The sequence below is a fragment of the Etheostoma spectabile genome, unplaced genomic scaffold (genome assembly GCF_008692095.1).
Source record: "Etheostoma spectabile isolate EspeVRDwgs_2016 unplaced genomic scaffold, UIUC_Espe_1.0 scaffold00002703, whole genome shotgun sequence".
In the NCBI taxonomy this organism is placed as follows: Eukaryota; Metazoa; Chordata; class Actinopteri; order Perciformes; family Percidae; genus Etheostoma; species Etheostoma spectabile.
In genome coordinates this window covers 96,615-111,007 of record NW_022602941.1, presented here as the reverse complement: position 1 = coordinate 111,007, position 14,393 = coordinate 96,615, and the positions used below count along the sequence as shown (strand labels likewise).

At 38.7% G+C, this 14,393-nt stretch overlaps 1 protein-coding gene and 3 non-coding genes across 4 annotated transcripts; 3 read left to right on the top strand and 1 right to left on the bottom strand.

Annotated features, from left to right (window-relative positions):
* Positions 1-4,039: 4,039 nt before the first annotated feature.
* Positions 4,040-4,110, top strand: trnae-uuc (transfer RNA glutamic acid (anticodon UUC)). Its single transcript has one exon. It is a non-coding gene; the product is annotated as a tRNA-Glu (tRNA).
* A 1,912-nt stretch (positions 4,111-6,022) lies between these two features.
* trnac-aca (transfer RNA cysteine (anticodon ACA)) lies at positions 6,023-6,103 on the top strand. The gene has a single exon. It is a non-coding gene; the product is annotated as a tRNA-Cys (tRNA).
* Positions 6,104-8,893: 2,790 nt separating this feature from the next.
* LOC116676122 (mannose-binding protein C) lies at positions 8,894-13,313 on the top strand. The gene is made up of 5 exons (XM_032507457.1): positions 8,894-8,901; positions 8,986-9,170; positions 10,765-10,815; positions 11,907-11,963; positions 12,073-13,313. The coding sequence occupies exons 1-5, from the start codon at positions 8,894-8,896 to the stop codon at positions 12,453-12,455; spliced, it is 684 nt and encodes a 227-aa protein (XP_032363348.1). The 3' UTR covers positions 12,456-13,313.
* Positions 13,069-13,140, bottom strand: trnae-cuc (transfer RNA glutamic acid (anticodon CUC)). Its single transcript has one exon. It is a non-coding gene; the product is annotated as a tRNA-Glu (tRNA).
* Positions 13,314-14,393: the final 1,080 nt, after the last annotated feature.

Sequence of the window (14,393 nt, the reverse complement as noted above, 5' to 3'; positions counted from 1 at the left end):
ACATAGCAATTTTATGAATATTAAATGTCTCATTTATAGTCGATAGAAAAGGAAAAAAAATATTTAAAAGCGCGTCTTGGTTCATTTTTCCACTGTTCCAACAATCACCACTCTGGTCTGGTTGAAATAAACTCTTAATTCACCCATTTACATATATATGCTGCTCTATACACGCTAAAAAAAGGTAGTGTTATGACAGGAGGTTGTGGAGAATGCTGCTCTATCACACACTAAAAGTAGTGATTATTGACATGGAGTCTGGTGGAGATATGCTGCTCTATATACGCTAAAAGTAGTGATTATGACATGGAGTCTGGTGGAGATATGCTGCTCTATACACGCTAAAAGTAGTGATTATTGACATGGAGTCTGGTAGAGATATGCTGCTCTATACACGCTAAAAGTAGTGATTATTAACATGGAGTCTGGTGGAGATATGCTGCTCTATACACACTAAAAGTAGTGATTATTTACATGGAGTCTGGTGGAGATATGCTGCTCTATATACGCTAAAAGTAGTGATTATTTACATGGAGTCTGGTGGAGATATGCTGCTCTATACACGCTAAAAGTAGTGATTATTTACATGGAGTCTGGTGGAGATATGCTGCTCTATACACGCTAAAAGTAGTGATTATTAACATGGAGTCTGGTGGAGATATGCTGCTCTATACATGCTAAAAGTAGTGATTATTTACATGGAGTCTGGTGGGTTTGGTGATGGTGATGTTGGGGTTGATTCATGTTAAACTAAAAGGATCTTACTCTTTAACTAAAGGTCTATCTCTGTAGGAATCCATCCCATGATGTTGTTAGACTCTGAGTCTGTCAGAGACAACAACAGAACCTTTAGTGGAACGAAACTTAACCTTTTAATTAGGAGTTGAAACACAGACAACAGGAAGAATACATCCATCAAATAATCAGCATGTGTTTTATTGAACTCATTTGGCATTAAGTTGTTCCGCATTTCCCAACATTTAAAACAAGTTGATCATTGACGTTATTCTACAAGTCAGATGAATAAATCAGCCGACCCAACTCCCTACGGACTGAGCTACTGCCCCCCTAGTAGTTATACCTTTGACTTTGAGACTTTAATTATGACTTTTTGAGGACAAATAACATGAGGAGAGTGTGTGTGATGGTGAACAGACTGAACTTTGATTTCAGCAGCTGATTTTCAGTCAGTGTTTCTGTCCACAGGAGAGACTCTCAGTCCTGCAGAGGACACAGAGACACTGAGGAACCAGACCAGAACCCAAACCCAGGATAGAGAGGCTGAGTGAATGTGGTGTTGAAGGTGTGGAGGTGGATCAGTGAGTCTGAGGAGACTGTGTAGAAGGACAGAGAGCCAGCAGGAACGTCCACATACACTGCTACTCTGTTAGAGACAGAGCAGGAAGTGAGGACTGTTTCTCTGTCATTGTGCCAGACAGAGTAACCACGTTCATCAGAGCAGGTCAGACTCCAGGAATGATCATTATATCCAAACCCACAATCTCTACTGTTTCCTTTCCTTCTGATTCCTCTGTAACTCACTGATATATTAACCTCTCCTCTCCTCTCGACCTCCCAGTAACAGCGACCAGTCAGACCATCTCTACACAGCAGCCAGTGACGTGCAGTCAGGGTAGGCAGGGTAGGCAGTGCCTACCTTGCCAAAATTCAAGCATAAAAATGTTTATTAAATAAATGTATTATAAACTTGTATTTGTATTTTTACTGTATTCTCTGTGATTTATATGTGTGTTATTCCAATTATTTAGACGGTACGATGACAAATGTAGCAGTTACGCATCATCAAATAGAAAAAAGCAGGCAGAATAAGCAGTGCCTTTACTGCCCATTCAAGCGATTAGCCAATGTTGCGCATGCGCACTTCGATCTGTATTCTTAACATGTACGTAAAAAGGCACAACTCTGCCGTGCCTTTTTACGTAAATGTGTTATGCCAGTAATCGTCTCCGTTAGATATCAAACATGAACCAATTAAAATCGAGATATTACTGTCCCTTTGCGTAGCTACGTCATTACACCAGCTACGTTGTAAGCGCAATCCCCGCGAAATTCAAAGTCAAAATGACTGCAGCGGTGTCCGCCGATATCACCAGCGCTGTGGAACTTCTCTAACTCGATTTAATTCAAAAAGAAATAATAGCAAGATGGAGGTCTACGCCAGCCTTAGATGGACTACTACAGCAAAAAGGGACAAATACTCGCATCGTTTCAAACTGACTGGTATGGAAGAAGAGATGTGGCCGTGCTAACAGTGAGCGGCGGGACCTCTACGGGGGCCTGGATCTGAACAACCTGCCTGCAGCTTTAACCAAGCAGGAAAAGCCGTCAGTCATATAATACCGGCAACTACAGCTTCGCACATTTCCACCCTGAAAACGGATCAAAACATCCAGTCGGAACCGGCGCGGCGGCACGTCTTCCAGCCCTCGCCGAGTCAGACGATGCAAACTAAAGCGCCGTAAAGACGAGTTTTACAACGCTGTGATCGACGCTTCCCGAGAAAGCGTCGGATGGATTTTATGTACAAATAATCTACCGATGGTGAGTCAGAAACTATTTTGGGCTTAGTGTGATTGAACTAAGCTGCTAGCCATCTGCCTTCATATTCAGTTGAGCAGTGTGTGTTTTCATTGTTGCTGACTTGACTGGGACTGACAAACATAGCCGCTGTGCAATAATTAGAACTAAGATGGTTTCTAACTTGCATTCTGATGCTGGACACTAACGTGTGTGAGAGAGGAGAGATAGAGAGAGAGAAGAGATGTGAGAGAGAGAGAGAGAGAGAGAGAGAGAGAGAGAGAAAATATGTCACCCAGAGTAGTTGTCTGAAATCTTAACTTTGCGGGAACACACTGTCATTGCGGCTTCAAATCAGCTGGTTTTAGAAGTCCTAAGGTCCAGGTAAAACGGTGGAGGGGTCAGGCTTTTGCAGTTGCTCTCCCGAGACTCTGGAACAAGTTACCCCCCGATATTCGCACTGTTACAGATGTGGCTCTTTTTAGGTCCAAACTCAAGACATATCTGTTGAATCAGGCTTTTAATACGTAGCAGTGGTGGGACAGTTTCATTCTTTTGTTTTCTTGAGACTTTTTTCTGATTTTACTGTTCGCTATGTTCACTCTTTTATTGGATGATGTCATTATACTCATTCGTTAAGCACCGTAGCCTGCTGGTTGCTGTAAAGTGTTATATGATTACATTAGATTGATTTTGATTGATAGATTAATTGGAAATGTCTTGCTATCGACCGCGCGTGTGTGCCGCGCTTGTGCGTAACGTTTTGATTTTTAGCCTAAACAATAAATTAGGTAATCTGGCGTTCATAACTCAGTGCCTACCCCTTACTGACATCACCGCACGTCATGCTGTTCCTGTATATCATGTGGTGGAAGTAGCTTGATTGATTGATATGCTCCCTATTTGTACCATAACAGAGATCCAAATTTTAACAAATCAGGTTGGGCGAGTAACCTTTCTGGTACTTCGTGACAAATAACTAAAGGTTGTGTAGTTTCTGCTGACAGACTCAGATTATTATTCTAAGTGTGTGACAACATTATGGGATGGATCCCTACAGAGATAGACCTTTTAGTTAAAGAGGAACATCCTTTTAGTTTAGATCCTTTAGTTTCCAACCAGACCAGAGTGGTGATTGTAGGAACAGTGGAAAGATGAACCAAGACGGCTCTTATATATATATATTTTCTTTCTTTGACTATAGTTGTGTTGGTTTCTAACAGAAATCAACCTGTCAACATTTCTATTCATCATAAAGTTCCGACCCTAAGTTTTTTACCGCCAGTTCAAATGGAGCTGAAACACGGAGGAGGATTCCTCCCTAACGGCCGCTCTGCTCTGCTCCGTGCCCCCGCTGTCCGGTAATAGTTAAAGCAGATAAAAACCTAAAGAACACTCAAAAGCTTCAAGAAAAACTTACTTAAGAAGCTCTTCATTCATGTTCAAGAGAAGGCTGTTTCCAGCCAGGCTAGAATTGATTCATGAAATAATGTGGAATCAGTCCCATATGGTCTAGCGGTTAGGATTCCTGGTTTTCACCCAGGTGCCCTGGTTCAACTCCCGGTATGGGAATTGCTTTATAGCCAATGAAGATCTGTAGTAAGATCTGGTTTAATGGTCCTGTATGCAACCTATGACCCTATATATATATATCTACAGAATATATGTCTCTTAAATCAAATATTGGCCAGTATTTTTAATCTGCGTTGTGATTGTTGTGTGCCTTAATATCACACATGGATATTATGAAAGAAACTGCCTAGCAAACCCTTGCAACACTGTAAAAGGTTCCATGGTGTAATGGTTAGCACTCTGGACTCTGAATCCAGCAATCCGAGTTCAAATCTCAGTGGAACCTGTTTTTAAGCCACAGCAAGGGTAAAAAGATCAACCTTTCAGCTTTCCACATCTAGTTTAAAGTGAGCTTACAGGTTTAATGTCCTGGCCATTTAGACTGCAAACAGTACGTTGATGGGGGCAGTTGAGAGTCACCTGGTAGTTCATGTAATTGGAAGGAGCTTCAAATTTGACAGTATTGACTGAAGTGATAGGCTTTGAGTTACATGGCGGATACACACTTTGCATTCAGTCTCGTAATCACCATAAAAATTAGGTATCACTGAAATTTGATCTTGTGTTTCTGCAGTCAGAGTATACAGTGTTCATCCTGAATGGGCCAGTATAGTACATCAGAATTGCTTGTTGAATGGTCTATTAGCTTTGGAACCCCTCTTCCCCACAGCTTTCAATTGTCAGATATGGGTGGGGGAGTGGGGCACTGGTGTCCAACCCTTTCTGTGTAAGAAAAAACAACTAAAGAGAGTCACAAAACTTCTTGGCCTAGTTTTGAACCTTTGGGGTAATAGAATGGATCAGGAACCAAAACGGACACATCTGGACTCAATGTGGGCATGAACGTTTTAGAACATGAAGAGAGTTATCAGTTTATTTCCCATCTGGCAGGTGTATTTGTGGACTCAGTTGGACATTTTGAAGATAATTGCACAATGTTGACCCAATTGTCAGTCTATTCCCATCTGGCACAGACATTTCTGAACGGACATTGTGGTCAGAAACATTGGTGGATCTTGATTCCCAGCATAGGATTTAGCCTGTATGCACATTGCCTTCACATCCTACGTAATGTATTGCCATTGTCAAGCACATTGCCACCCTGGTGACTTTCTTCCATGTCTCCATGAACGCCCATATATTTGGGCTGACAGTTGAGAAACCTTCCCTTGTTAACTATGACATGGACACGACTGAGAACCTACTATATCATGACATGTTAATTCACTATGTTATAATTTTTTAAACAGGTCCTACTGAATATCTGTTGGGTCAGTCAGGATGGCCGAGCGGTCCGAGGCGCTGCATTCAGGTTGCAGTCTCCACTGGAGGCGTGGGTTCAAATCCCACTTCTGACAACTAGTGTTTTCATCTGGAACTAATGTCTGAGACATGATATTGGGAATAAAGAACTTAGCAGTTCTTTGTATTTAAGAGGACATGAATGTGCGCAAGAAACGCAATCGCAAGTAAAGTGTTTTTTGAGCGTCTTTATTGTCAACAGATGTAAAGTTACCATGTGTTAGAACCATAAAGTTCTGTCAAGAAGTAACCTTACCAGATGCCGAACCACCTCAAATGGCTCCTTTCAACGCGAAGGAGCAGCAACTCTACTCCGAGCTCCTCTTGGATGACTGAGCTTCTCCCCCTATCTCTAAGGGAGACGCCAGCCACCTCCCGAGGAAACCCATTTCGGCCGCTTGTTACCCTTGCCCAACCTGATTTGATAAAATATTAGACCTCTGTTATGGTAAGAATAAGGGAGCATATCAATCTATCAAGCTGCCACCATGAGGATATACAGGAACAGGCAGTGCACTACGATTTTTCAATTGTGCCAGTGTCTGGTAATACTACTAACAATTGAAAAGTTTATGAACATTTGTGCAAACAGATATGGTATTGTTTTCAGGTTGCCGTGGCCGAGTGGTTAAGGCAATGGACTACAAATCCTTGGGGTATCCCCGCGCAGGTTCAAATCCTGCCCACAACGAGAGGCGTTCTTTTAGAGTGCTAGCAAACCAATGACAGATCACAGTAACCCTAATTGCAGTTGTGCCTTCATGTACAGTGTTGTGTTTCTTCATAGGTACTGGAAGCCAACTGTCTCCACCATTTATTATCTGTCTGTGTTACAAGATTTCATGCAGGTTGCTGTCCAGCAGAAAGGCAACAAGTGTGTTACTTTTCCACTATGATTTATACCATAGCAGTGCAATCATTTTGCCCAGGTTTGATTTCCAGCCACCGCAGTTGCATTTACAGGTTTTAAAGCCATACACAACATATTTCAATTCTCTTGCGAGAGTCATCCCAAAAGGATTAATAAAGATAAGTCTAAGTCTATCTCAGAAAAAAGTCAAAAAACTCTGAATATCTTCAGGGGATGTAGCTCATGGTAGAGCTCATGCTTTACATGTATGAGAGGACCTGACATCCAGCAGGTATTATGGTAGAGTCTTTAAAGAGCTGCAAAGATATTACCTCCTGTGGTAATCTGACTGGTAGGGTTATAGAACGTAGTGGTAGACTAAGACTCCTGTAACACAAACTAAGCGTATGCTCTCTTGTTATACCTCAGACTATCAGACAGCACAACAAGCACTTTTAAATGTGCAAGTTTTACGGTTGTACGTACTTGTATTATATTTATTATGCTCCAGCTTTTTTCCATTTTCATGGTGAATTGAATTTGACATGTCATTAAGTTTACTCTTCAGCAGGTGGAGACATTGCATTTCAGAAAAAGAGGCTTTGAAACAGCCTTTTGCTGACTATAAAGCATGGCAATTAGCAGAGGATGGTTTCGATCCATCGACCTCTGGGTTATGGGCCCAGCACGCTTCCGCTGCGCGCTCTGCTCTGCTTCTACCACTGGGGCTGGAGAATCTGTGATTCACATTTTGAGGGAAGGTTTGGGAACCTGTGGCAACCAGGTTCCAACAGTTTACGGGTTGTAAAGGGTTGTATCAGAAATGAGCTTGTGAAATTATTGTGTTTCAACATTTTCACCGTGTTAATCCAACGGGGTGATTTCATGCCAAAGACCGTCTCTATTCAAAACATACTGACTAAACATATTGGCCCTCATTCATGAAACGTGCCTACAACCTGAATAGGCGTAGGACGCACGTACGCCAATTCGTCCGCAAAGCAAGGCATTTATCAATGTCCAACCCTTCTTACTCTCTGATTGGTGTCATACAAACGTTTCATTACTCCCACTTGAAGCCTATCCTAAGATGATTTCTGCGCTCATATCTGGCTGGTTTCTACGTTAGGTTGATAATGAGGGCCAATGGCTCGCGAGAGTGGGGAAAAACATTTATCCATGGTTCTGATTTTAAAGACAGCAGTAAGACAATATGACGTAACGGAAAATAAAAGTGGGAAAGTAGTCTTCAGCGTTTCTTCATTATTCTTTATTAAATACAACAAAAAAAGATGAAGTAATAGAGAGGGATTGAAAAGTGAACAATGTTTAAGATAACGTAGGTGTGAGTAATATGATAAGCTTTAGTCAATAACAGGCAAATATTGTTACAAATGAGACAGCTGCAAATGTTTTTGTTGCTGTTTTTATCATGAAAGAAATCTAAAAGCTAAGCCAGCTCCATGGTGGAATGTAACAAATTTACAAATACACATATCTGTACTTTACTTTAGTCGAATCCGTAGTGTATATTTGATTTTTATATTTATTTGTTATATTTTTGCAGCAATTGTGAACTTTCTACTCCACTACATTTCTACAACATTATATATATATATATATATATATATATATATATATATATATATATATATATATCATATAGTATATAATATATATAGATATAATATATATATATATATCTATATATATGTAGACATTGAGAGAATAAATCGTTATGCAATATTTTTAATACTTAATTTAAATCAGGTAGCCTACTTTTTACTTCTACTTAAGCAGGGTTGTCCTTGTGGTACTTATACTTTCACTGAAGGAAATATGTCTCTGGTTATTTGTACTTTTACTTAAGATTTTACTGAAGTTCAGTACTTCCTCCACCATTGGTAGCTCCTACTTTCTTTATGGAATACAAATCTAAAAATGCTTTGCTTGTTTTCATGTGGATTGAAAAATGCACTCCATGTGTTGCAACATGTTTGTTTCCAGACTTTGGAATGCCCTTTTCTGATCAGACATGTCGAAGCGGGTGCTTCGTTTAAAATCACTCCTCAAAACACACTCATATTTCTTATACGTATGCACTCTCACCACGTCCTCCATCACTTTTCTTGGAAGTAGCAAAGAAGCAGCACATCCTGCAGATCACTTTTCATGTATTCTGTGAGTACCTTCTGTTTACACTGTTTGGTGCTAGAATTAGTGTAATTTAAATTCTTATACAACAGCATACTTGGTGTTGCACTGAACACAGGCTGTAATAGAATTGTAATTTGCACATTTGGAAATTCAGTCTTTCTTCACCACATCTGTATATATTGCAATGAAAATCTCATCAGTTTTTCTGAAGTGTGTACAAATGAACAGAAGACTACCGGAGACACATCATTTGTGGTTGACATTATTTGCCAAAGATTGAGTTCTTAAATAACCACCTTTGATTTCATGTGACTGACTTGAGCCAGTGGTTGTAAACTATGATACAACAATATTCCTGATGTAGCCTGAAAAAGGGCAAAATCTTAACTATAATTCTATTACTGTAGATTTCAAAGGACTTAAAGACATTTAGATTTCAGAATGTTGATCCAGTGACAAACAGGTTTATCAGTAATGTTAAGGTAAAGTTTACCTCTTTGTACCAGAAATCTTGCCTCCTCTAGTGATCTAATTTACTGAAAGAATAAAAATTATTGCTCCAATAGATGTTATGATGCTCTGCATTCTGAAGATGAGGATGTTCCTACTGTTCTGCGTCCTCTGCTTGATGTCTTCTACTGGCTACAGTCAGCTTCCAGACCTCCTGGTCCTAAAGGTGACCCAGGACGTGTTGGGCCGCTGGGCCAGCTGGGCTGGGCTAGCTGGGCTACCTTGGGCACCTGGGAACCTGGTGGGTAATATTGACTTCCACATCTCGCTCCTTGGAACACTTGTTCTGACCAAACTCTAATCATTATTAGTCTGAATTCTGGCACCCCTCTGTTGGCCAGGCAGATCAGTTTGTTTTTAACCACAAGCTTTATCCAATCTACCAGGAGTTTTATGAGGTCACTTATATATTTTCTTCATTTGACTTGCTGTGTAAGCTGCAACAAGTCCTCCGAACCATAACAAAAACATAGGTTGTTTATTCCTAACCGATAATACAACCCACACAAGCAATTTCTGTCCTCATTTTAAACCAAAACACACAACTGTCACAGTTTTAAACACATTGTTAACACTGTGAAACACTTACAGTTTAGTTAGGTTTAAGCACAAAAATGAACTTATTTGGTTTTGTCTGCGTAACAAAACTACTTAGTTAAGTTTAGAAAAGGATTGTGGTTTGGGTATAAAGGAGAATAAAGCTGAAATGCATTCAGCAGTCTTCCAAAACTTTCATTCCCTGCTCAGCCATTTTTTTAAGTGGCTGTATACAGAAAGTTGATTTACATAATGGGTGTAGTATATAGTTGTTTAACATAAATGTGGGCTTAAACATCAGTGTTTTACATGAAAGTTGGTTAGTACATCATATTATATGCTATACTATTGGTTAAAGAGAGACTGGGTGTATTAGGCAAGTTTTAAGGTTAACACAATTCACTGACGTTGTAATAAAGAAACAATAGCTCATTCACACAGTCACAGCTGCAAATTAATCTTATCTTACCCTGCTGGCCAGAGCCAGGAGTGTCCGGCTGGTGTTCTTCTTCATTTCTCAAGGTTTCAAAATATTCACATGATAACTTTTAAACAATAATACTCAGTTCAGTTTTCATACAAACACTTTGTTCAGTCTCCACAGTGACATAGCTCCGTGTGTTCTGTAAAGTACAAAACAAATTCCCCAGTTACTTTAATTTTCAAAAGGGGACATGAATCCCAGTCTCCTGGGTGAAAAGCCTGTGTTTGTTTGACCAATCCATACCCCAACTTGTCTCCTTATGTAGTACTTGGCAATCTTACATTGACTACTAAACGTAAAAATGAGTTGTAATAGCTAAGTGAACAAACAACTTATGTTGGTGTTTTCAGAGAACAGTCTGCTCAGCTGTGAGAAACTTCATGAAACAATGACAGTGATGGGCCCAATGTATTTTAACTTTAATGCTCACCAGAGAATGAACCTTGTGACTCAGACCTCTATGAGTAATTTAGCAAAAATCTGTCTGAACGTTCTATCCATACAATATTTTGTTTTTCAAATAGACATCAAACAGAACAAACATAAAAGGTGGTGATGGCACAGTGGATATAACATATTTAATTTGATTCCCACTGTGTTACATCAACCAATGTGTACTTGAGCAAGACACTTAAACCCCTAATTGCTCCAGAGGCGTGCAACCTCTGACATATAGAAATTTTAAATTGCTTTGAAAAAAATGTATCAGCTAAATGGCATGTATTGTAATAACAGCCTCAATGAGCTTTAGATTGTTGATCATCTTGTATGTCTCTTTCCCTGCTCTTGTACACATGATTTGTTGGACCAAAAGGAGTGAGGGGACCAGTTGGACCGCCTGGATCTGCTATATTCTGTGGACGAGGTTATATATTTTCTGGATTCTAAAGACCATATTTCATGAAATTACTTTCACAGGTCGGAGTCCAACCAGCGGCAGCTGCTTTGAGTACCAAACCTCTATAAATGTGTGCCTGTTCTACCAACTAAGCTAACCCAGCCACATGCTGTTGCAATATTAACTGGCGTAATAAACATATATCGAAAGACTGGGACATATCGCAAAAGATACTCAGAGAATTTGATTTGTTTTAATTCCAACAATAAATTTGTTGTATTTCTATAGAATACTGTAACCAGCAGAAATGCAGATCTGAGCACACTTCAGTATCTGTTTATCTATAATAAGTAATATCGTAATATCGTTACCACAATAGTCAACAATGTTTTGAATACTGTATTGCATTTTTTCTCATATTATGCAACCCTACTTGAGACCCATCTTTTTTGTTGGTCTAAAGTTCTTCTATAAAGCACCCATTTAAAACCACACTCGAATAAACTGTCAATCTCTGTCTGAGACACATACATCAAGGTACATAAATGTCAGAAAAGAGTGAACATTGATGTAATCTGGTTTACTCATCATTCAGAGAGTTCAGAGATAGAAGAAGAGGAGATACACTTTACCAGTGTTGGGCAAGTTACTTTTAAAAAGTTATTGGTTATAGTAACTAGTTCTTCCAAAAAGTAACTAAATTAGATTCTCAATTACAAATTATAAAAGTAACTAGTTATTTCAGAAGTAACTAATGCGTTAGTTTCAAGAACATTTTAAAATGCTCAAATGTGACCCCACTTCCCCCCTCTTTAATGGAACTTAAAATACATGTGATGCATGTTCAATTATTTATGGTAAATCTGAATATTATAATGAAATGGACCCTTAAAACAAACATACAAAATATATACACTCTATGTAGTGCAAATAACATGAGTGCCCTGATGTTTTTACTTGTGCAATTAGCTTCGAAACGAGCAGCCACTTTAGACTCCATGTTTTCTGACCACGGTGGGAAATCTGTAGCAGGCAAAGTTACATTTTTTGAGAATGCATGTCTTACAAAATGTGGACTCAGGTCTAATTGGTAACTGAACTTGATCTGTTTGATCCAGGTGTCTCTGGTCAGGAACTGGAGACCTTAAAGAACAGCCTCGCTAAGTTAGAGCTGGGTAAGTATCCTGTAGGACCAAGATGACAATACAGTTTGAAAGTTCTTGAACAGTCATTTTCACTTTATTCATTTCTGATTTGTTGCATGTTGTTCTCTTTACATTTCAGTCGTGAACTATGACTTTGTCCGAAGAGTTGGCCAGAAATACTTTGTGTCCTACAAGAAGAGGGACTCTTTCTCCAGGGCCGTTGAGTTCTGCTCCCAACGAGGCCTAGAGCTGGCTTTGCCCCAGAACGAGGAGGAGAACAACATACTCTCTCAGGTGTTTGGGGATGATAACAAAACAGCCTGGATCAGCGTCAACACTAACAAAGCTGAGGGGAATTTTGAGGCTGATATGAAAAACCGACCTCTGACCTTTACGAAATGGGGAGAAGGGCAGCCAGACAAATCCATCCAGGATACAGGCTGCACCACGCTGTCAGAAAACGCCTTCTGGAGAGTGACACACGATTGTTCTCTGAATGCTTACATCGTTTGTCAGATGTAGAAAGTTGTTGTTGCCTTGAAAGTCATGTTTTAAATGTTGCTTTAAACATACTCTCAAAGTCACAGTCTCATAATCCTGTGAATCAAAAATAATGAATTTATCTTTTTTCTCATTTTGATGAAGATATCATGGAAACTTCAATGTCCGGGTTTAGGAATAACTCAATGTAATAGTTTCCCACCAACATCCTTGTGATATGTATCTTAATCCCTCAAAAAAACCCATCTTGATTGCATCAGCAATGTGGCATTATTACTCTTGTGGAAACATTCCTCGACTAAAAAGAATTTTAGCAAATTATTACCCTAATACTTTTCATGGCTGTGTAAGAACTTTTCAAATGGGGTGTGTTAAATACCAAGTCTCTTGCTGTTCCTTGACTAGTTGGCCACCCCTAGATAGAGGCAGATGAAGTGTTTACGACCCATCATTGATGACAAAAGGATATATCCGCTGTCGGGGGTCTGATTTAAAGGAAATGGTACTCTTTAAAAGTGTTGGGTTTTCAGTGTTAAACTAATGAGGAAGAATTTGACAAATCTAAATCAACCAAAAACAAGTCCCTGAACTTAGTCTTTCAAATATCACACCTGAATCTGTCAAGTCTTGACCATTCCCTGACCGGGAATTGAACCCGGGCCACGGCGGTGAGAGCACCGAATCCTAGCCACTAGACCATCAGGGAGCCACATCTATCAAATTTATTTTTGTAGATGTGAGTTTCCTTTTCACTTACTGGAATGCCTCATATTGTTTTAGGCGAGGAATGGCGCCTGGCTAGAGCTTCAGAAGGCAGGACATGACAGATTACACATCTGTCACATAGTCAGTTTGTATTCTTAAAACAGAACGAGAAGACGCCGGTAAGACAAAGCTGATATGACTAATGTTTAACCTGTGTTACACTTTGAAACTAAATAAACAGACACATAGTTAACAGAGATCTGAGTGTTACGTGGTTATTGTAAATAGGTAATGTTTGTGAAGTATGGTAGGGTTTTACACAGAATGAAAGACTGATGAATGCAGCAGTGACATGTAAATCCCCGTAGTTTTAGATGTTTAAATGTGCTCACAAGAAAGCTACGGGATTACTGTGGGGAAGTGGAGAATGGCTAGGTTAACTGAAGATTTTAAACATTGTGAAAATGAACAAAACATATGAACACGTTAAACATATATGGGCATATAACATACCTACAGTCTCAGTCTTTGGATGGTATAGGTAGCGTATCGCTACACTGTAAAAAAAATCTGTAATTTTACGTACTTTTTCCTGTTAAATTTACAGTTTTTTTCTGTATTTTTTAAATACAGAAAAAAAACAATAAATTACAATAATAAACTGTGAATTTAAATGTCTAATGTAAAATAACGTAAAAAAGCTGTAACTGTGAATAAACATAGCATTATCATTATTTTACAGAAAAATTATGTTTTTTCACATAAAATTACTTTAAAAATACATTCTAAATTCATTGTATTTTCACAAATATTTTTTTTATTTATAAGATAAAACTGTTAAATTTAAGTTTAATACTGTAAAAACACTGCTAAAAGTTGATAGAATTAGTGGTAATTAACAGCAACAAAAAGTATTTTTCTGTCATGTTACATAGAATACTTGTGAATTGACGAATACCTCGTAAAATTATGGAAAAATTCATTATTTTGAAAACAAATACCTTGGAAAATTGTTTTTTTAGTCAGAGTAAAAATGTCTATAAGCAGTATTAAACTGTAAAAATACAGTTTTTGTCATTTAAAACAGCCACAATCCCTGTAATTACACACACAAAAAGAAAATGTATTGTTTTCACATAAGTTTGTAAAACCACTATCAGAATGTATCATATATTCACAAATATTTGAGTTATTATGAAGCTAAATCTAAGTATTAAGATTTGATACGGTAAAAACATTACTAAAAGTAGGTGC

Excerpts from the sequence above, each read along its gene's own strand:
- LOC116676122 (XM_032507457.1), top strand. Across the intron at positions 9,171-10,764 it reads CTTGGGCACCTGGGAACCTG|GAGTGAGGGGACCAGTTGGA; the intron begins GTGGGTAATATT and ends TTGGACCAAAAG. Across the intron at positions 11,964-12,072 it reads CCTCGCTAAGTTAGAGCTGG|TCGTGAACTATGACTTTGTC; the intron begins GTAAGTATCCTG and ends TTTACATTTCAG.